General features: G+C 37.9%; 1 protein-coding gene across 16 annotated transcripts in view; it reads right to left on the bottom strand.

Moving 5' to 3' along the window:
- cables1 (Cdk5 and Abl enzyme substrate 1) overlaps positions 1-24,385 on the bottom strand; it is a 55,881-nt gene that overhangs the window by 12,105 nt on the left and 19,391 nt on the right. For 2 of the 16 annotated variants that reach the window (XR_012384306.1, NM_001105665.1), the window contains 7 exon segments: positions 23,373-23,444; positions 21,203-21,295; positions 19,134-19,211; positions 10,425-10,530; positions 8,860-9,013; positions 7,191-7,294; positions 945-1,051 (listed from right to left, as the gene is read on the bottom strand). Coding sequence is in view for 3 of the 16 variants with exons in the window: in NM_001105665.1 (NP_001099135.1) it covers positions 945-1,051; positions 7,191-7,294; positions 8,860-9,013; positions 10,425-10,530; positions 19,134-19,211; positions 21,203-21,295; positions 23,373-23,444 (714 nt within the window). In the remaining 13 variants the exon portion in view is untranslated. 16 annotated transcript variants of the gene reach the window in all.

The raw sequence follows: 24,385 nt of genomic DNA, 5'->3' as shown, positions 1-24,385 counted from the left end.
TATGTACATATATATGTATATTATATATGTGAAATATTTTGTTTGGACCGCACATTACAGATTGTAAAAGACTGAATCATATGGACTTGAAGGAAACTATGTTGGTGTTTATGCTTATAACACAGTACCTTTTACTGACGGGTTAGGGTGGGGGCTGATGGGAGAGTAACCTGTACTATAAAAACGACTGTATAAGAAGAATGTAATAATTGTATGTGATGCCTCTGGTGATCTGTTTGTTCCGTTATGTTAAAACGAATAAAAAACAAAAGTTTAAAAAAAAAAAAAAAAAAATGTTGGGGGTGTTCATATTCTTCAGAATATCTTGCTTTGTGTTCAATAGAAGAAAGAGAACCGCTGGAGTGTTACTAAATGTTTTATTTTTGTAATTGTTAGATGAGTTGTCACTTTAAGGGGGGCGTATTATGTAAAAATCACTTTTTAAACACATTTGTGTGGCAGCAGTGTGTGAATATAGCTAGTCTTTAATGGTAAAAATTAATTAAATCAATTTTTTATAATCACACTTAATAAAAAGAGGCTGTAGAAACACTTCGATTGACATTCTCCCTTTATACGTGTCATCAGAGGGGGAAAGCCCCGCCCATTAGTGATTATTTCTCCATCATTAGCATAAACAGCCCTGAGTGAGAAGCAGCCATCCGCCATTAGAGTTTTAATCTGCCACTATGCTGACACATAGGCATTTGTAGCTCCGCCCTCTTTTAAAAAGAGCAAAATCTCATTTGAATTTAAAGCGACAGTCACCAAAACACCACAATTAGACCATTACGGCCTAAAAGGGTCAGTTTTAAAGAGTTATAAAACATTATTTGTGCAGTATTTTGAGCTGAAACTCCACACACACACACACACACTATAGGGACATCAAAGACTTATTCAAAAGAGCATTAGACATCTTTCCTGCGCATTGACTTCCTTACCTTCTGATTTTGCTCAGTGTCAGACGAATGTGTGGGAACTTCTCCTTGAAGGTCTCGTTCATGTCCTTCTTCAGATCAGAGGGTTTGACGTACTCGATGACCGTGGTCTGTAAAGAAGTGAGAATATTTATTGAGACCTGATGTCAAATACACATATGAGCACAAACATTTTCACACAGATGAAAGAGCCACTGTGTTTCTCTGGGTCACTGAAATATTTGGCCAGGTTCAAAGCATGTTTTGGTTTTCTCTTTGGCATGCTCTTTGTGTTTTCTCATTGCAGCCATATCACCCTGCAGTCCAAGACTGGTTACTCACTGAAGCTAAGTAGGGCTGAGCCTGGTCAGTAGCTGGATGGGAGACCACATGGGAAAACTAGGTTGCTGTTGGAAGTGGTGTTAGTGAAGCCACAAGGGTCACTCAACATATAGTCCTAATGGCCCAGTATGGTGAAGGAGACACTATAATGTCAGTCGGTGCCGTCTTTGATGAGATGTTAAACCGTGGTCCTGACTCTCTGTGGTCATTAAAAATCCCATGGCACTTCTCCTGAACTGGGTCGGGTATTGTTTGGGGTTATTTCGATACCAGTGTTAAATCAAAACTTTTAAAACGGTAACGGTGCCTGAACCGATACTTTTGAGCCACAAAATTATGGTGGATGAATCTAGAAAAATCTTTAATTTGACAAAATCTTTTAAAAAAAAAAATAATTTGAATAGAACAATATAATTACAGCTTAAAGTAAACATCAATTCATATTTTATACATTTGAATTACATTAATATATTTCCTTAGATCATGTGTTGGTTAGCATGAATTTAAGATTTGCATTATGAAATTACATTAGCTTACTACTAACCTGTGGAAAGGCTTTCATCAAAATACTGAACTCCGCTTATGACTATGTTTACATGGTTATCAGCAATCTAATGATTTGTCTTAATCTGAATAAGGCAATAATACGAGTCGGGTGTTTACATGAGTTACTTTTTGAATGTTCCTTTCATGATCCTGTCTTACATGTTATAGCAGTTACAGTAGATCGATTAAAGTCATCGCGTCACCATGCTATCCATGTTTCCTTCAGAGCTTCATGTAATTTTAGGTGTTTAATTTTAAATTTTTCGACTTTAACTGCAGTTTCACTTTCATTCAGGAACATTTCATTCATGCCCCCATGACAAACTGAGGTATTTGATGCGAGCATTAAGTAAGGACTGGTGGAAGAGTGCTCATTTAGTGGAATTTAAAACCGCATTTCACAACACAGATGTCTGTGGTCCTTTAAGGTAATCAAAAATCACGGTTTACATGGTAGTCTAGACTCTTAATCAGAGTATTGTCTTTATCATATTAAAATTGGAGCATTGGTGTCCATGGACGTACTCACTGAAAGTGCCAGATGATGTGGCCAGCTTTCAGAGACAGTGCATTCCTCTGCCTTTAAGTTGATTTCATGAGTCCTCAAATGTGTCATTAAGTTTGACGTGTTTCCTCCTTACACAGAATTTTTGCTGTATCAGGATCATGCTTGTAAAATACGCTTTAGAACGCTTAGTTTAAGCAAACTTGATGAACGCGATCATGCGTGTTTATCTGAAGAGTCGCTCCCGCACACCGAATGCCCTGTACTGTGCGTGTTGCATGCGTCCGTTCGTTCTCTAAGCAACAAGAACAAACGCCTGACATCGCCTGTCCATATTCCTCTAAGTTGTTTAGAATGAAATGTTTAGAGATGGTGTGACAACGCGTACCTATGTGTGCCTTTGATGCACCCCTTGATGCTTCTTACGTCCTTGTCGCAGCACCAGTGGCATCGAAATTCATATGCTGATTCGGTCCGGTACATACCGGTTACAAATGTGCGGGTGCTTTAATGGCACCAGGTTTCAGTACCCAACCCTATCCACCAAATTAGCTGTGTCAATGTCTCTCCGCTCCCCCTATAGCTGGTGTGTGGTGAGCGGACAGGCGCCGTTGTCCTGTGGCTGCTGTCATATCATCCAAGTGGATGCTGCACACTGGTAGTGGTATGGAGAGACCTGAAGCGTGATTCAGGCCATTCATTTTAATAGGCTAAAACATTTATTTGCATCGTTTGTAGGTTTCTTTTTTTTACCTCCATATTAGACCTGGGCAATTAATTGAAAAGTATTTAACATTCAGAGCCTATAATCAACTGATTTTTCGAGGTCCTTTTTTTTCGATTACTGTCCCTACCATTTGTGGAGTCACATGACCCCGCTCTGTTAATGGTCGGCAGTCTTCGCGCGGTCACATACCTGTGCACCTCAAAAAAAAGTTTTACTACACATTCCGACAACACGTAGCGCAATCTCTGTGATTGGTCGGCTTGGTATTGGTGACGAGAGTGGGTGCCATTGAGACTGTTTTATTCTTCTGCGTTGAGTGATTGGCGTGACCCACGGCACAAGCCTTGCACGTAGTCGTCCATTTATACGATGCATCTATTATTTTGTTTCCAAAAGTGCAAGTTATTTAATTTTCCTTTAAGGCAATGTGTGTTTTAATGACAGTTGTTCAGCACTGATGTTCAATAAATAATCATAGATAGCGTTTGTTTCCTTCAATTATTTTAAAATCAAGTAACGCATCCTTTATTCAACAATCTCTCACTTGTAATATGTGGGCATATGTACTGTACAAAACCTGTCAGTGAACTATGAGGGCAAAAATAATTATAATTATATTAAATAAAATAATCGTTCATTAATTGTAATAGAGTTAAAATGTTCAATGAATCAAGATTTTTTTATTTTATGCCAAATCCGTACCCCATATTACTGTTTCAACTGTATATATTTACAATTAACCTGCTCTGAATGAACAGATTTAGGAGTTTAGGGATAGTTGGGGTGTTATTGTGGATGGGTTTGCATTTTTTTAGGGTCTGTTATCGGTTATCTGTTACTTTTACACCCAAATGTTTACAGTTAGGTGCTATCAATAATCATAACTTCCAAACTTTAAATAAAATAATAATAATAATGAAATAACAGATCATTATTGTCATATTCACTTGATACATACAACATAATACAAATGTCTGGGGATTTTCAGTCTGACATAGTGTGCATGAGAACTGCATGGCAATTCCTTTATGCATTCTCACTGGTAACTTTCCCTGCTAGAACACAATAGCAATTGTTACAAGTGTTAAATAACCAAGAGAAGGAAGGGGAAGGCCGTCTCCTGGACTGTCTGCGAGTCTGAGTTCAAGTACATGTCTACCATACAATGCAAAAACAATAACAGAGCCCAATAGGAAATGAACAGCGAGTCTTCTGTTAAGTAAACATGATAAAATCACTCTCAGTGAACAATAATGAAAAAATAAAAGCGAAGACTTCATGCAGTCAGAGTGACGCTGTGCACAATGTCAGATTTCAGAACACAGACGATTCTTATGTTTCAAGGCCACCAGTCTGGTATTTCTGCTGTGCAAAGTTCATTACTAATTAACTAACGACTAGAGACTCAAGTTCATGATGTAACAAAAACAAAATATCACTTTATGTATTATACAGTAAAAGTCAGAATTATTAGCCCACCTGTATATTTTTCTCACTATTTCTGTTTAACTGAGAGAATAATTTTTTCTAAACATGATAGTTTTAATAACTGATTTCTTTTATCTTTGCCATGATGACAGTGCATAATATTTTACTAGATTTTCTTCAAGATACTAGCATTCAGCTTAAAGGGTCATGAAACCCCCCCACTTTCGGTTCAGGTCTACCTCAGAATTTTTTCAAAAGATGCATCATAATGGGCGTGGAGCTCCGCGAGCAAAGGGCAGGAGTGGGCGTGGCCAGCAGGGGAGAAGGTGGGGAGCGAACAACTGTTGTCAGTCGGCTCACAAAATGAGACACAAACTGTGAGGAGATGCGTGATTTTATAGTTTACAAAGTTCAAATGCAAAGAAATAAACAGTAATTTAACACGCTGCTACATCTGTTATTCCTAATTTCATACACACACAACCACAATTTATATCATTATATAGGTAATCGTGTTCATATAAACACTACAAATGAGGAATTTTCCCTCAATCCCCGGGTCTGAATGCAGACTCAGTGCAGCAGGTCTCTTACCCTGTCTATTTGAACCAATAGCCCTGTTAGTAATCTGGAGGATTTAGGCAAACACAGCAGCACGGCGATGTGTCTAAATGTGAACGAACTCCTGATAAAAGACAACGTCCGCCATTCTCCAATTCTCGTACCGCTCTCCCGACAAAAATGCTTGCTGCACACAAACAGCTTTGCTGTATGATTGACACTGACAGGATCGTGGGGAAAAACATGCAACAAACCACGTGGATCATGAAAACAAACACATACGACCCTTCATGAACGGCTAAATACTGAGTGCCGTGGGTCTGTGTCTCACAGCTTGGGCTTGGCACTGGCAGGTCTGTGCCTTCGGAAAGCATGTGCTCTCATGAATAATTAAGAAGCCGGCTATTTTTCCACTATGAAAAATAATGAGAAATCGACGCGTCATCTTTGCACTTGCAGTTCAGCGCTACGATGCCAATTTCGATTCGGAAGCTGAAATTAGCTGACAAAAGCTCAAAATTATCCAGTTTTCCCCACAATTAAAGCTGACAGGTGCTCACATTGTTTTAAAGGGCCATGAAACCCCCTCGTTTCAGCAGGGTGTTTTCACACCTCTACTTTGGAAAAAGTCAGAAAAGTGGGCGTGTCCAGCTCTGTTTAGGGGGAGTGTCGGAGGAAGAAAAGAGGCTTGGTGTGGAAGTGTCTATTTGGGCGCGCTGACTTTCCGAGTCAAAACACACACACACACACACACACACACACACACACAGGGGACAAAGTGACTGTGTTTACATGGACATCTGTAGTCGAATTATTTGCCAAATTATTAAATGGAGGACTTTAACTGCAGTTTGGCTCTTTCATTTAGGGAATTCATTCATGTCCCTCGCGACAAACGAGATATTTGATTCGAGGAACTGCTGCAAGCGTGTATTTTTCATGCAATGTTTGATACCGCACGGCGAATGAGAGAAAAAAAAAACTCTGCATTTTCCGGAAACTTAGATGCACACAGCAGGTAGTGTCAGAAAGCCGCGTGTGTTATTCCGGTCACAAAATGCGGTAAAAACCCTACTCGAGGTTAAAGTTTGGTTGTAGTGCTAACATGTTTACACTCGGTGCAATAGTTAACTTAGTTCGATACGAACAAACTGAATAAACAAAGAGCGCTGGTCGCTCACTTACCAAATCTGTAGAGACAGGACAATCACCAACAACTAGAGCCGCGTCTTTATGAAGAGAAGACTACAAGCGAATCCGGATCTCAGCGTTTGCAGATGAGAACAGCTCTCAGGTAAACAATAATCCTCCTTAAACACGTAAGTTATTGTTGTCGAGCGTCGCGTACACTGTTAATCCACACGTGACTCCAGCTGAGCTCTCACAGAGAGAAAATGAAAACAAAACTTAACGGCAGCAAACTATAAAAGCAACACTTCACGCTTGTTTTGCCAACACAACGTTGCGTCTCTGCCGTCTAAACAGTCGGCAGTAATGAATATTAATGAAGTTGCACAATAGAGCGCGCTGATTGGTTTGAACCAAGCTTTACTCATGCATTAATGCAGCACACTGTAAGACGTAATAAGACACACTCTGGCACAGACGTCCAGTCTGCACGCTGGAATACAGGCTATTATGTCATGACCGTGAAGCAGCTTCAAAAATTCGTTTCAAACCAGAAGTACGAATTTGCTTAAAATAACGCAAATGCAACCAATTTACACTTTTTAGTGAAATATAGGTGTCCTAATAGTGTTTTTAGCAGTGTGGGACACATATACGGCTGTCAACAGCTCAAAAAATGTGTTTTGGTGTTTCGTGACCCTTTAACTGATGCTCAACACACACAAATCTGTAAAGATCTCAAAAAAAAATAATACTTTAGGGTTATGTGAACCTTTAAGGTGACATTTAAAACCATAATTAGGTTAATTAGGTTAAAATTAGGGTAATTAAGCAAATCCTTATTTAACAGCTAATCTTAAGGCAAATTAAGAACAACCAGCTTTTTCAGCCACAATATTTCCATAATTTATCAAATTAATTTTCCTTCTGCTTCATCAACATCAACTCCTAAACCTCTGTCTTAAGCAAGAAAACAGCCTTTTTTTCAATAAATAGATATTTGAAACTAATTTCTGCAAATGTTATAACTCACCATGTATGAGGGAAAGATCAGCACTCTTTTGTGTTTTCCACATGGCCACTGTGGGTCATCCAGAAGATTTGGGTCGTACTCCCTGAAATCTCCCAGTTCATTCCCTGTGAATATAAAAGAGGGTAAAACATGTGATCCTGCTGTAAGTACATTCATTACTAAGCAACATGAAGGCACACACACTAGAACTGGATGATATTGGAAAAAAAGAAAAGTACATTGCGAAATTTAAATTTTCTATTAGAGAACTTATTTTGATAAGACAACATAACTATTAGATAACTTAATAACTTTAGATCGATTGGGTTGATTTTGTAGGGGAGTGCATACAATATAACAAACAAATTCCAAGCAGAAATAAATAGAGCAAATATACAAATGAAGGAGTCTAATGGTGCGTTCACATCATATGCGGATGAAGCATCAAGCGCAAGTGATTTACATGTTAAGTCAAAGTAAAGACGCGACTCATGCAATTCATGCGTGACAAGCGAATCGAACGAATCGCTCTAGATGGAAAATCTGAACTTCATTCGTGGACATTCACGCTGTGTTAACCAATCAGGAGCTTGCTCTTGTAAAGGCATGATTATGACGTAGTGTTTGTTGTTGGTGTCCCGAGCAAGATGTCCTCGCTGCAGTCTGTATCACGATGACATACTGAACCAGGTTCAATACGAAGTGGACATTGTACTACCTACTAAGGTAATGCCCATGCTACTTTTACAGTTGGGTTTAGAGTTGGGGGAGGAGTAGGCAATAAGTAGTGGACCTGGTCCAGTATGTCATCAAGCTGCGGGCTGCAGTGAGGACTCTCTTGCATATCTGCCAACACTCCTGTTTTTTCCGGAAGTCTCCTGTATTTTAGACCCATCCCACGCCACCCTCCCGTTTTGTTATTTCTCCCGGAAAACTTCAGTAGTTTTACCCCTCCCCCCGGGTCCTCAGCTTTTTGGTACAGTCTGTAACAGCCCCGGATCGCCAGCTTTGGTATATTTACATTTACATTTAGTCATTAGTACATTTAGTCATTGGTATAGTATCCTAACGCAGGAACGATGAACCCCGATGCATAGTACAGTTGCTTATCTATGTTATTCAGACACCTCACCCCCAACACCTAGACATCCCCCAAAATAAAATATGATCATGAGCGTGGCGGACTGCACCCATACATCTCTGCAATGACTCAAATCACTGATTAATAAAGTCATCTGGAATGGCAAAGAAAGCGTTCTTGCAGGACTTCCCGAGTTCATCAAGATTCATCTTCAATGCCTCCTCCTTCATCTTACCCCAGACATGCTCAATAATGTTCATGTCTGGTGACTGGGCTCTAAATTTTGCACCATTTACTTAATTATGCATTAAATTCAGTGATCACAGAATCGCTAAATTCTGAAGGAACACAAGTATTCATTATAAGTCATGGAAATTCAGCTTGTTAGTCAGGGGATTTGACATTTGGTTTAAACTCCAGACTTCTGATAAAACTTGAGAGCCCTGAGAAAGTCATGACCTTGCTTAAACCAGCAAAATAAATAACATATCATTAAACTGAGGTCCTACCAAAATACTCATTAAAACCAAACAAGCGGCCCCTTGTCAGGCCATATTAAGGAGACTGAGAGAAAATGAAAGAGCCATGACAAGCTGTTGGCAAACGCACCTGTGTCAAGGCTACTCTGGTTACTGTTGGCACGAGCCAGAATGAGGCTGCGATGGCTGGCGTTACGAGACTGAGAGAAAGACGACGTGGAGTCGATGGTGTTTCGACGGCCCAGGACATTGGTGGGATACAGAAACTGTGCATATGACACCGTCTGCAAAGAGATTGACAGAAACATTGTTAGTATATTCAACATGATTACAGATACATCACTAAAAAGTGACCATAACACTCATCTGCACTCAATGATGACCTTATTAAAGGTATAGTTCAACCAAATAATGTAATTCTGTCATCATTCACTCACCTTTCAATTTTCTGTTAAACACGAATGATGATATTTTGAAGGAAGCCACAAACCTGCAACTAGGGATGCACCGATCCCGATACTTGGATCGGATATCGGTTCGATACCGCATATTTTTGCTGAATCGGGTATCGGCATCGATCCAAATCCAAATCTTGTGACTATATTCTATGTTTATAAACCACCTAAGCCATGAAGGTAGTCTATTATAAGTCACTAGAAAGTTGTCATGTAGGCTACTATATCCCAAATGTTCTGAAATCATAAAGTGAAGCACAAACGAATATTCAAATGTGTCATGTTCAGTTCAGCGCTTCTTGTCGATCATTCTTCATTCAGTCACAACTGGAACTGCATGTTGCATTTATGATAACAGAAAAAAACTTTCTCCAAGACTGTATGTTCCTGTGTCCAGTGTCCGTGTCTGTGTTTACACTCTCATTAAACAGTGGTGTGTTCAGTGAATTGATGACCTTCACGACCAATTACAATCATTTCTGTTGAGCATTTAAACACAATGGCAAGTCAGCGCTGTTTAACAACGCGCTTAACAGCGCTCAAATGTTGGAAATGGACGATTTACAAAATTCAGTATCGATTGGTATCGAATTCCAGTATCGCGACAAACCTAGTCAGAAGACGACAAAATATCCAGTGACTGACAGTTTAATGTGTAAAAAAAATGTGGCACAAGCTGTTGGTAAGTTCTATCCTTAACGGAAATGCAAAGTCCACACTAGACTTAGTTTTTTAAATTTGTTCTGACTTCGGTTGCATCACATGTTCTTAAGGCAAGCCATAGTTAGTAGGTCGTAAGCTCTCTGTAAAGTCATGCGTAGTTGCATTCAATGACGTAATATCCAATGAAAAGCATTTAAAAACAATCGAACAGGTGCGGATATATCTGCTACTTGACTGTCCAGTGTATTCATGTGGCTGGTGTTGTTGTTTTGGATGATGAAGGAAGGAAGGCAGGACTGAATGAAGGAAGGAAGGAAGGAAGGAAAGAAAGAAGGAAGAAAGGAAAGAAGGAAAAGAAAGAAAGGAAAGAAGAAAAGGAAATAAATAAAGGAAGGAAAGGAGGGAAAAGAAAGAAAGACAGAAAAAGAAAGAAAGAAAGAAAGAAAGAAAGAAAGAAAGAAAGAAAGAAAGAAAGAAAGAAAGAAAGAAAGAAAGAAAGAAAGAAAGAAAGAAAGAAAGAAAGAAAGAAAGAAAGAAAGAAAGAAAGAAAGAAAGAAAGAAAAATGTGTGGACTCACCTTGCCATCTGCACCCAGTTCAACCCCCTCCAGGCCAATCACCATCTCCTTGGCACTCATGCCACCTGAGGGGTGTCGCTGGCGTCCGCTTTCTGCCTTCACATCCCTGCTGGAGCAAAAGAAAAGCTCAGAGCTCGTCCAGACAACCACCTGACAAACCTGCTGCTTCACCATTTGCCACATTAGCCTGTTGTGCGCACAGTTCGAGGGACTTTAAATTATTTGAATAAAACATATTGGGGAGGCTTGATGACTCAGTGGTTAGCACTGTTGCCAAACAGCAACAAGGTTGCTGGTTCGAGTCCCAACTAGGCCAGTTGGCATTTCTGTGTGGAGTTTGCATGTTCTCCCTATGCTGGCGTGGGTTTCCTTCGGGTGCTCCGATTTCCCTCACAGACCAAACACATGCGCTATAGGTGAATTGGATGAACTAAACTGGCCGTAGTGTATGTGAGTGAAAAGGAGGGGTTGTGGCTAGAAGGGCATCTGCTGCGTAAAACATATGACGCATGGTGTGTTAACTAGTATTAACAAGCATGAATGTGGATGTTTGTGCATCAACAAATGTTGAACTATGATTAATAAATGTTGTACAAGTACTGTTCATCATTAGTCCATGTTACTAAATTAACTAATGAAACCTTCTTACTCATATAATGTGACCCATATAACGGTCACAAGTTAAATTTACATATTCATTCAAATGGTTCTACAAGATATAAAGTACAAATACATATACACAACAGATATTTTAGGAATATTGTCTCATGCACAAATCATCAAGGTGAATAAATGGATTAATGGGTTTGTATGTAAATATACAGGGTCCTGAAATCAATCTATCACTCACATGGCCTTATGTCTATATATATACATACTATAACATAAATAAACGGTGCATACAGTAATTCTAGAAATTCATAGTTCAAAGTTACAATGGTTTTACTTACTTTATGTAAAGTCAACTTGTCCCTTTTAAGGCGAGTTTACTTGCTTATTTAATATATCTAATTGCTTTTTACATTGTAACTCTGATGTTGTTTTACTCATCCGCTTGATAAAGCCTGGTGTATACTTCTGCGTCAAGTGACCGGCGTAACCCACGGCGCATGCAACGCGCGTAGCTGTGCATTTATACTTCTGCTTTATGCTCTGTTGGTCTGCATTAACACTTCCGAAATGCTAGTTGGCAGTAAGGTGTTAATGTTCCTGTGTGTCAAGTCTCTTCGCTGGTGTTTTGCTTTTCCTGAACACTTCCTGAATGTACAAGTGGTCTATTTGTTGAGCCTCCCCATACAGTTTGACAGAGTGATTGGACTCGGAAGCCACTTCGCGTGATGTCACACTTAACAAGTGAATTTAACAAATTTTTCCTGTTGATAAAACTTGACTATCGAAATAAATCCTACAAAAAACATGACTTATATTAGAACTAAAGGATTATTTGACATGATGAAACGAATCAGAAGTACAAACAACATTCCCTAGATAGGCGGTGCCCAAACGCTGTCCTCGAGGGCTGACACACCTGTACTCGCTAATGAAGCTCTTACAAGGCTTTTAAAAATGTCTTTGCAGGTGTGTTGAGGCAAGTTGAAGCTAAAATCTGCAAAACACCGACCCTCTAGAACCAAGTTTGTTCTAGAGCAAGTTTCACCGAACTTGTTCCTGGAGGGCCGGTGTCCTGCAGATTTTAGCTCCGACCGTAATCAAACACACCTGAAAAAGCTTAAAAAGGTCTGCGGTCAGACTAGAGTTTGAGCTTGCGAAATTCTGTTGTATGGCGCTGCGAAAAGGGGCGGGATTAAACAAGATGATCCAGACAGGTCATGTTTTGGTCTTTGATTGGTCTCATGCCATCATATGATGCAATTTTGCTGGTCAGAACCCTGCTGAAAAATCCAGCTGAAACCAGCCTAAGCTGGTTGGCTGGTTTTAGCTGGTTGACCAGGCTGGTTTTAGAGAGGTTTTGGCCACTTCCAGCCTAGTCTTAGCTGGTCAGGCTGGGAGATGACCAGCTAAAACCAGCTTGACCAGACAAGCCAAGCTGGGAGTCCAGCCAAAACCAGCTATATCCAGCTTAAACCAGGCTGGTCAAGCTGGTTTTAGCTGGATTTGGCTGGTCATTTTCGAGCCTGACCAGCTAAGACCAGGCTGGAAATTGCTGGAAACCAGCCTGGAAATGGCCATAACCCCTCAAAAACCCGCCTGGTCAACCAGCTAAAACCAGCCAACCAGCCTAGGCTGGTTTAAGCTGGATTTTCAGCAGGGAAGTTACCAAGCTTGAACTTTCCAATATAGCGAACTGCGAAAATTGTCACAAGACTTTGCGTTTCCGGTCTGACGCATTCGTGTAAGTATGAATGGAAGTCTATGGGGAGAAAATTGCAGTGTCGGCAGCTTTACTAGGTATACTTGAAACATCAAGGCAGGTGTGTTGAGGCAAGTTGGAGCTAAACCCTGCAGGGACAACAGCCCTCCAGGACCGAGATTGGTGACCCTTGATCTAGAGCATACTTTTTATGAGAATTAACTATTACAATAATAATCTCTACAGAGAAAGACCAACTAACTAGGTGTAACGACTAGTTAAAGACGGTGGTGAAGAGTAAAACAAATACTAACTTACTCATGTGCAGCAGTGTTATTAGTAGATAAACGAGAGAAGTTAGCATTAGCGCTGAGTATTTGTGAGATGTTTAACGATGCGTCAATAATCCCAGATGATCCCATGAGCATTCGGACCGCTGTTATAGATGCAAAACAGGAGTCCTTCAAGAGCTCAGCGCATGAAGAAGCATTAGGCAAGAACTATTAGGAACAGGTGCCCTTGAGAGTTTTTGAATAAATATTTAAAGACAAAACCATGATTTGTCCACCGATGTACAGGGTATGAGATACACTCTTGGTCGTCCCATAGCTAATTATATGTGCTACTCGATCCTTCAGTTTGCTGAAATAATCAATGTGCATTTTGGTTTGTTAGCACTCAATCAGGAATACCAGAGGATGTAACGCGACTCACTGGTGGTGGAGCTTATGCAATAAATAGGCGGCGCATTCAGGAAAGCTCTGCTGTCAATACTGTGCACTTCACAGCCTATCAGCAGAGCCAAAACATCAATAGACTAAACAATGGTGAATCCCGCCATGTGATGTTCATCATTTTGATCCCAAATGCAGTTGAGGTCAGAACTAGATATAAACATTTGAGGACAAACTTTATGGTGGCTTGAGAAAGCCTGTTAGAAGTAGATTATTTAATTTGAAAAAGTATCAAGCTGGCTAAAATAATGTTTAATATCCCTGCAGTCAACAATCCAACCACTGTAAAAACTGAAACAAGCCAGCCTAACATGAATTAGCATGTTGTTAGCATGATTCTAGCATGATATTAGCATGATTTTATCATGAATTAGCATGTTATTAGCATGCTTCTAGCATAAATTAGCATGCTGTAAGCATGATTCTATCAATTAGCATGTTGATAGCATGACTCTAGCATGACTTGGCATGTAACTAGCCTGATTTCAGTATGAATAAGCATGCTGTTAGCATGATTTTAGTATGAATTAGCATGTTGTAAGCATGATTCTATCAATTAGCATGTTGATAGCATGACTCTAGCATGACTTGGCATGTAACTAGCCTGATTTCAGTATGAATAAGCATGCTGTTAGCATGATTCTAGTATGAATAAGCATGCTGTTAGCATGATTCTAGTATGAATTAGCATGTTGTAAGCATGATTCTATCAATTAGCATGTTGATAGCATGATTCTAGCATGACTTAGCATGTAACTAGCCTGATTACAGTATGAATAAGCATGCTGTTAGCATGATTCTAGTATGAATAAGCATGTTGTTAGCATGATTCTAGTATGAATAAGCATGTTGTAAGCATGATTCTATCAATTAGCATGTTAATAGCATGACTCTAGCATGACTTGGCATGTAACTAACCTGATTTCAGTATGAATAAGCATGCTGTTAGCATGATTCTAGTATGAATAAGCATGTTGTTAGCATGATTCTAGCATTAAGCACATGGTAGAGGTTGTGGAGGAACCTAGGTACCAAGAAACAGTCATTAACAACATGTTGAAATTTGATTAAAATACACATACAATTGTTAATTAGGCTCATCAAAGACGGAATTATTGCGGAAACTCAACTCTTTTAATGTATAGAGTTATTCTTAAGACCTTTTACGATTCATTTATTGAAAGTATTTTGTCCTTTTCCTTTATTTGCTGGTTTTCTTCACTGTCTATAAAAAAACAAGAATCGTCTTCAAGGCATCGTTAATTTGTGTTCAAAGATTTTGGGAGTTCCCCTGCGAAGTCTTGCATACTATTACGAACAGCAGGTGTTAAGGATGGCACATAAAATACTAGGAGACAGAACACATCCATTAAATAAACATCTTGAGTGGATACCCGTTGGTCGACGTCTAAGGACAATAAGATGTTCCACAAATCGTTGTAAATTTACTTTTGTGCCTGAAGCAATTAGGTTATGTAATAAATGTAGTTAATCGATGGACTATTATTTGTTTTTTTTTTTGTACCTGTTGTTAAGTGTTGATGTTTATTGTGTTAAGTGTGTCATTCTTGTTATAGTGTATGTGAAGCACCACCATGTCGAAACGAATTGCCCCAAGGGGAATAATAAAGTTTTAAACAAAAAAAACTAAACTAACTTACATGGTTTCCGCTACATTCATTCGTCCATGGCGGGGCGCCACGCCAAAATTCATTACAGCTTCTCATTCGAAACCTTTTATTTTTTTAATAGCGGGTAATAATCGCACCAAAACGCATTAAAGGGTAGTTGAATTATAATGGCGCTAACTTTTCTGTAACCGTAGTAGTGCTGTGCGTCATTTGTTTACCCTTTAAGGTGACGTGCTGACTGACTGACTGACAGGTGCGTGATGCGTGAGACCAGCAAACACGATGTATAGCCGTTTCACTTTACTTCAAGACGCATTAATGCATTAATGTATGACTATTGGAGACATTTATAAATATTCCTAGCAAATCTAATAAATGCTGGAGACATACTCGTTACATAAACGCACTAAATCGCACCCAGCAGCGTTTATTTGAGAGCGCACATGAAGATCTGCGCGCTCTTAAAACGGCTTAAATTTGAGGAGGCATGCAAGAAGTTTTGTGCACGAGCAGAGGAAATCGGCGCGCAAGCACAGAGATTCGCATTCTCTTGGCTATTACATTATACTTCTAATACTGCGCTCACGACATTTGTGATGGAAATATTAACGCCACAGGTAGTTGGTAGATCTGTGTAAAAAAAAAAAGGCCTGCCGCCAGAGCTGGAAAAAATCCTAGAGGAAACACTGACTTACTAAATATTTTTTAAGATACTAGTATTCAAAGTGACATTTAAAGGCTTAACTATATTAATCAGACACGTTAAGGTAATAAGGCAAGTCTTTATATAATGATGGTTTGTTCTGTACACAATTAAAAATATATATTGCTTAAGGGGGCTAATAATATTGACCTTAAAATTGTTTAAAAAATAAAAAATAAAAATAAATAAATAAAAAATAAAATCTGCTTTTATTCTGGCCGAAATAAAACAAATCAGACTTTCTCCAGAAGAAAAAATCTTATAGGAAATACTGTGAAAAATTCCTTGCTCTGATAAACATCCTTTGCGACATATTTGAAAAAGAAACAAAAGTCCACAGGAGGGCGAATAATTTTGACTTCAACTCTACATGAGGCTTCGACTGTATGAGATCACGCTGAAAACAAAGCAGCATTCAGTATTTCTAGGTCAAACGCAGTCAATCAAATCAATCGATCAATTGCTTGCATTCTAATCAAACTCTCCACATCAACGCGTGACTTCACAATGTTAAGCCTCTTAAGAGAAGGTCAGATTTTGTTCTCCCATTAGAATATTACCGAATTATGGCCAAAAACATGGAGCATTAAGTGTTGGAGGGAACAAAGCTTTTTTCATTGATTTGAATCAAAGTGTTATGGTCTATACCAGGGATGTCAAACTCAATTCCTGGCGGGGCGCAGCCCTGCACTGTTTAGTTCCAACCCTGCTTCAACACACTTACTGGTAGGTTTCAAACAAGCCAGAAGGACTCAATTAGTTTGATCAGGTGTGTTTGCTTAGGGTTGGAACTAAACTGTGCAGAGCTGTGGCCCCTTAGGAATTAAGTTTGACATCCCTGGTCTAAAAGGACGTTCAAAAAAATAATAATAATGCAACTTGACTACTTTCTAGTGGACTTTTAGGCTATGCTTTTATGTGCAAAAGTAACTGTTTTCAAACAGGTTTCCTAAACTACCAGTCAGTCAAACAGAAAGTCTGCCTCAAATTGATACTAATGGTTAAAGGTGCAGTAGGTGATCTGCCAAATAGCTAACCGCTTAGCATATTATCTTTGGACGGCGGGGAGGGACTGTGATTCAAAGCCACACTCCCTGAAATAGCGAGCGCGTGCGCACCGCGTCACAACAGCAGACAGACAACCCAGTAGTTCATTAGTTCATTTTTCGTTTTAATTTTTTTTTTACTAAAAGCATAGTTAATAACTAAAAGCATCCCAACATTTGTGAGTAAATGGTGAATAAATTTTAATTCCTGGGTGAACTATTCCTTTAACTAGCAACTGGAGAAAATATTTACATAAATAAACCACAATCTTCAGCTTTAAACAATGCAAAACCAGTCCAAGATGTTCAGTAGGTAAGGAAAATGTACCATTAAAAGTTAAACATCACGGCAGATGGCTAGATTTGTCAAATTATTAAGAAATAAGCTGTATAGAAAAGTGTGTTCTTGAAAGAAAAATCTGAGAAAGGAGCAAAGTCAAGAGTGAAAACTGTAAGGCATGCCCAAGCCTGCTGGTCAATCTCTCTGAATTTAAATACTCAGTACTGTAAATACTCCATAATAACACTATAATTAATATACCTAAATAACAGGTTACACTGTCAGCACACATTATTTATAATATAACCATCTTAAACATTTGTTAAAGGCATAGTTCACCCAACAATTATAATTCTGTCATCATTTACTCACTCTTCACTTGTTGGTTTTGGTTTCATTCGTCTATCGAACACAAGGATATACCTAAGAATGCCATTGACTTCCATAGAAGTTTTTGTTCCAACTATGAAAATCAATGACTGCTTTTCCAACAGTCTTCAGAATATCTTGCTTTGCGTTTCTTCAACAGAAGAAAGAACTTTATGTTTAGAACCGCTTGAATGTGAGTAAATGGTGAATAAATTCTAATTCCTGAATGAACTCCCTACAGAAAAATCCAGCTTAAACCAGCCTAGGCTGGTTGGCTGGTTTTAGCTGGTTGACCAGGCTGGTTTTAGAGGGGTTTTGGCCATTTCCAGGCTGGTTTCCAGCCATTTCCAGCCTGGTCTTAGCTGGTCAGGCTGGAAAATGACCAGCCAAATCCAGCTAAAACCAGCTTGACCAGCCTGGTTTAAGCTGGATATAGCTGGTTTTGGCTGGACTCCCTTGGCTAGGCTGGTCAAGCTGGTTTTAGCTGGTCATCTCCCAGCCTGACCAGCTAAGACCAGGCTGGAAATGGCTGGAAACCAGCCTGGAAGTGGCCAAAACCCCTCTAAAACCAGCCTGGTCGACCAGCTAAAACCAGCCAACCAGCTTAGGCTGGTTTAAGCTGGATTTTTCAGCAGGGCTATCCCTTTAACCAGCGACAGGAGAAATTATTTACAGAAATAAACCACAATTTCCAGCTTTAAACGATGTAAAACCAGACCAAGATGTTCAGTAGGTTAAAAAATGTACCATTAAATGTTAAAAATCATGGCAGACAGCTAGATTTGTTAAATCTTAAAGAAATATGCCGTATAGCTGTAGAATTAAATAGTGTAATCTTGGGAAAAAAAATCTGAGAAAGCAGCAAAATCAAGAGTGAAAACAGTAAAGCATGCCCAAGCCTGTTGGTCAATCTCTCTGAATTTAAAGACTCAATACTTTAAATACTCAATAATAACACTATATTAAATAAATCTAAATAATAGATTATACTGTCAGCGTACATTAGTTATAATATAACCATCTTAAAGCATTTGTTAAAGTGATAGTTCACCAAAGAAGGAACATTCTGTCATCATTTACTCACTCTTCACTTGCTGGTTTTGGTTTCTTTCCTCTATTAAACACAAAGATATACCTAAGAATGCCAAGACTTCCAGAGAATTTTTTGTTCCAACTAGGCATGGGACGATAACGGTGTTCAAGGTATACTGCGGCCTGGAGAAGTCGGGGTTTTAAAAGTGTCAAAATTTAGAGCAGTAATCACAATACTGTGATACCGTGAAACTGTGATATTTAGTTTATCATACCGTCATAATCTGATACCAGCCCATGCTAAGTTCCAACTATGGAAATTAATGGCTGCTTTTTTCCCAGCCATCTTCAGAGTATCTTGTTTTGCGTTTCATCAACATCAGAAATAAATTCATAAATGTTTAGAGCCGCTTGAGCATGAGCAAATGACAAGAAGCTCTTCATTTTTGCGTGAACTATGCCTTTAAAAGGAGGATGATAAATGATTCGTTTTGGACCCATTCTTTATGGCTAAAAAAAAAAAATGGGAGGATGGGAAAAGTGACGGGATAAAAAAAAAAGGCTGATGGTAAAGAGAAGATTTGCATGCTGAAGAATACATACCCTGTTTGGCTACAATCTCGATAGGGCAGGACAGAAAAAACACTATAGAAGGATCTTCTGCCACTGATAAGGACTATCCTATAAAGACAAAATGATACATGGACTAATTTAAATGAACTCTGTCAAAATAGAGGACAGGACCATAGGCAAAGATGGAGAGATACACAATATGAAATAGTATGTCATATATTATGTGGGAAAAAAAAACAAAAAGATCAGGAAAAAAAAAAAGAGAAGAAAATCGCCTGTCAAAACATTGTTTGAAGTAAATGAAAACCTGCCGGAGACCACTGAGAAACTGAACATGACAACAAGCAAACATATTTGCCTTTTAAGTTCATATATTTCCCTCAGAAGTTCATCAAGTGATATAAAGCACAAGATAAACACAATGTCGGATCAAAGTAGCAAGAAAATAGTCGTGTTTTTTTTCTGCTCGCTGACACAAACACTGCCGTTTGCAATGACTTCATGGGAAGACTGCAAATCTGTGTATTTTCTCAACAGCCTAAAAGAAAAGCAATGCTGGTCACGACCTCTCGCTTCCCAAGATGAAAGACGGCATCTGACAAACAGTCTTATCATCAATTATTCAAAGAGGTAATAATAATAAATATGCACTAATAACAGGCCTCAGATGTTTAGGTTTCTGCTCCTTTGAGCTTCTGCTATTAACTTAAAAGACCAAAGGGTCATTAGGGATAAAATATATTGCACACACACACACACACACACACACATACAGTTAAAGTCAGAATTATTAGCCCCCTTTTGATTTTTATTTTATTTTTTAAATATTTCCCAAATCATGTTTAACAGAGCAATGAAATTTTCACAGTATGTCTGATAATATTTTTTCTTCCATAGGAAGTCTTATTTGTTTTATTTCGGCTAGAATAAAAGCAGTTATTAATTTTTTAAAAACTATTTTTGGGACAAAATTATTAGCCCCTTTAAGCTATTTTTTCGATAGTCTACAGAACAAACCATCATTATACAATAACTTGCTTAATTACACTAACCTGCCTAGTTCACCTTTTTAACCTAGTTAAGCCTTTAAATGTCACTTTAAGCTGTATAGAAGTGTCTTAAAAAATATCAAGTAAAATATTATTTACTGTCTTCATGGCAAAGATAAAATAAATCAGTTATTAGAAATAAGTTTTTAAAACTATTATGCTTAGGAATGTGCTGAAACAATCTTCCCTCCGTTAAACAGAAATTGGGGAAAAAATAAAAAGGGGCGCTAATAATTCAGGGGGGCTAATAATTCTGACTTCAACTGTACTTGTAAATGTGGTTTACGAGTACTATTTATATGCGTAATGCAATTTATTTTGTAAAGGAAAGCTTATTATATTATCTTACCTCTAGAAAAAATCTGCCACTTTTCCAAATGATCAACCAGAAGTCGAGTTATTATTTGTCGCTCTAACATGACTTTTGTCAGGCAGTGTACAAGTGAGGACGTTACATAGACATCCCTTATTTTTATGGTCTAAATCCATCCCTCACAGAAAACTGTGCCAATATTTAGATGCTACTAATCATGTTTAGGCCAATTTATAAGCCTTTTCAATTAGTGGTGACCAGCAAAATGTCATTTTGTAAACAAGAATACTTGCAGATTACATCTTACTATATACTGTAACTGAGGACAATCGATTGAGTCCTCATAAGGCCTGCTAAACCTGTACACACACAAACACACACAAATGCACATTATGTCCTTTTTCAGAATCTACAACCTCAAGTGGTCTTGTTTTAAAACCAAAATAAACAAAAAAAAAAAGTAATGTTTCCAAATGGTTTGGTGGACACATCTAATGCTGGGAAAATTCCATTAAAATGTAAATAAGGAGTTAAAATTAAAAGAACTTGATTAAAATTAATAAAAAAAAATAAAAAAAAATATAAATGCATATAATTAAACACAAAAACAAATCAGCAGAACCAGGGAAAGTCTTTAAATAAATTGCGCGGGTGTTTTTTGCTGACACACTGGTTTGGTGTGGGTGCTGTTCTCTGAGAGTCTGTGTGTGGGTTGTTGGGTTTGATGTAATGCATACCTTCCATTGCGCATATCATGCTGTCTTATGTTTTTAATGAAGTGGACCTTCTTGAAACTCTTTGGTCGGGGTGAACCGGATAAAGTTCGGCATCTAGATCAAACAAAGCAGCATAATTACATTTCGCTAAGGAAAAGAACACTTCATATGGCAATTGAGATCATGCGAATGCAACAATACTAACTGCAACATTGCACAGCATATCAACATATGTAAACAGTCGGAGTAGACCCAAGACATAAGCAAACTAATGCCGAGTTCAGACTTCACAATTTTCATAGTTGTGTCACGGATGTTTTCACACTGTATAACTATCTGGAGTAGCGTTCAGTCGGTGCTGTGTTTAAATTGCGAGATGGATCAGAGACAGGGACTTTCACATAGCATGACGTTAAAATAGGAAGAATCGCCGACAACTTTGCCTAAACTACATTTCACAACAAAACACACGCAAGAAGTGACATAGAAACAACGTGAGGTCACACAGTTTATCTTTTGTTATTAGTAGTTCCCAACTTTTTTTTTTTTTTGCCTAAGACTCCCTTTTCCTCTGGAAAATATTGTAAGACCCCCCTCCACATTTAATAATAATATCGCTCATATAAAGTTTGCATTAGGGATGACAAAAAAAGATTGTTTTCAAACAAACGATATGTTTATTGCAATATCTAGATATGTTTATGCACAAATAATAGCCTAATGTAAAATATAAAAGCAAAACATCCGTAGGCCATTTGTATTGGATGCCACTTGTGGTATTGGGGATGAGTCAATTCAATTTAACTCAATTCAGCTTTATTTGTATAGCGCTTTTACAATGTAGATTGTGTCAAAGCAGCTTCACATAAATGGTCATAGTAACTGGATCAGGGTAGTTCAGTTTTTAGTGTTTAAGTTCAGTTCAGTTTAGCTCAGTTCAGTGTGGTTTGAAATCATTACTGAGAGTCCAACACTGAAGAGCAAATTCATCGATGCGTAGCTCTACCCATCCTGAACCATGCAAGACAGTGGCGACAGCGGAGAGGGAAAAAAAAAAACTTCACCAATAGAAGAGTGAAGAAAAAAAAACCTTGAGAGAAGTCGTCTGCAAATATCTTGTCTATTTGGACAGCCTCATGCAAACTTTGGGGCAGATAATGCACTTTGGCTAGATCAGGGACAGGGATAGTTCCGTTAACTATCTTGGTATTTCCTACATTTCGTGTTTCCAGTATGAAGCCAGATCAATCTCAAAAATATAACATTTACAAAACAAAATTCATACATGCACGGCACAATTCACATTAACAAAATTCAATTTGTAAATTCAAAACACAATTCATAAAACTCAATTGGTGAAATCAAAAGTAAAAATCATGAATATTTTCACCAAATGAATTGAATTTGTGTATTTTATAACCATGTTTTGAATTTACAAATTGAATTTGTGTATTTACGAATTGTGTTTTCAATTTATAAATTGGATTTATGTATATAAAAATCGTATTTTAAATATACGAATTGGATTTGTGTATTTACGAATTGTGTTTTCAATTAATGAATTGGACTTATGTATTTAAAAATCGTGTTTTGAACATACAAACTTGATTTGTGTATTTACGAATCGCGTTTTGAATTACAAATAAAAAAATTTTTAAATGTGAATTGTGTTGTGGATGTATAAATTATATTTTGTAAATGTATTACTTTTGAGACTCATCGGCGATTCTCTCAGATCGCATCTTTGGTAGTTCACACTGTGTGATTGTCACTCACGTAAACGAGCACCGATTTGCCTGTGATTTCAGGAATTTGTTGGCGATTTCTCAAAACCTGTCGGCGAGTCAAACTCAGGGCTAAAATCATGCAGTCTGAACATGGCATAAATGCTGCTTAGGGCTGCGTAGCCACCAAGGGGCCCCCAAGAGTGATGAAAAAAAAAGAAACGGAAAACTGGGCCCTCTGAAGACCCTCAGAAGTTTCATAACAGTAACAAGAGGCAATTCAATCATAATGTAATATTAAAATGGCTCTCTTAATATTATTAATCAAAATGGGCATGAAAATTAAAAATGTAAAACAGGAAATACATTAGGACCATTGTTATTGTTTACATCCCTCAAAATGGTCTATATTTGAGCACTATGAATAAATTACATTAAATCAAACTATGGCTCTAATGTGGTTATACCTGCGTAGAGGCGCATTCTCCTCAATATCCTCAAGAGTCTCCAGTGAAGAACGCTGGGATATTAGTCTCCGCCTGCAAGTGAACAAACAGTAGATTGTGTTATGGGCAGTTCCAGCGTTATGGATGTGACATTTGCAGTAAAATCTCAAAACACAACATAAATATAAATAAATAAATCGCATAGAAAGTGTATATGTTAACATTATATTAAAACATCCGTTTCCAAAACTACCAACCACAGAGTTACAGGCTCAGAAAAATATCAATCCGTAAACATTTTTTATACTTTAAATAAGGAAAATAAAGATGCGTTATGGATGTGACGAAAAAAGTTTACAGTATACAACATATACTTTGTAGAAATTCTGTGAATTAAACTGCACAACCCAAAAGAAACAAAGCTAACTCCAATGTTCTGCAAGACCACATATCGGAAGTAGATGTGTGTACTTTTCTACATGTTCATATATATACACACACACACACACACACACACACACACACACACACACACACATATATATATATATATATATATATATATATATATATATATATATATATATATATATATATATATATATATATATATATATATATATATACACATACATACATATATATATACATACATACATACACATACATATACATATACATATATACATATGTATATATATACATATATATATATTTTGCCATGCAAAGATCAGACCTCTTTGTGCAGTGAAATCGGCCGTTCACATATCGCATCCTTTCCACGCACAAGTTATTTCCAATAGAGATGCGCGCCTATTCCAGGCGCATGCAGTTAAAAACATGTCAGCTTTTCAAAGTGCCACCACAAGTCATGTAAGTTAACAAAAACGGACAGATCAGCTTTATACTTTGTATGGAAAATGCACATTTCAGCAACCTCAGACAAACACCCAAACACTCTGTGCTTTTTGATTTTCTCCTATAATATAACTCGAATAAGAGATGCAGCTATGTTTTGTTAGTTTGTCTTCCTC

Source organism: Danio rerio, chromosome 2 (genome assembly GCF_049306965.1).
Source record: "Danio rerio strain Tuebingen ecotype United States chromosome 2, GRCz12tu, whole genome shotgun sequence".
Lineage (NCBI taxonomy): Eukaryota > Metazoa > Chordata > Actinopteri > Cypriniformes > Danionidae > Danio > Danio rerio.
Note: the sequence above shows the minus strand (reverse complement) of the source record. Positions and strands in the feature narration are given on the sequence as shown.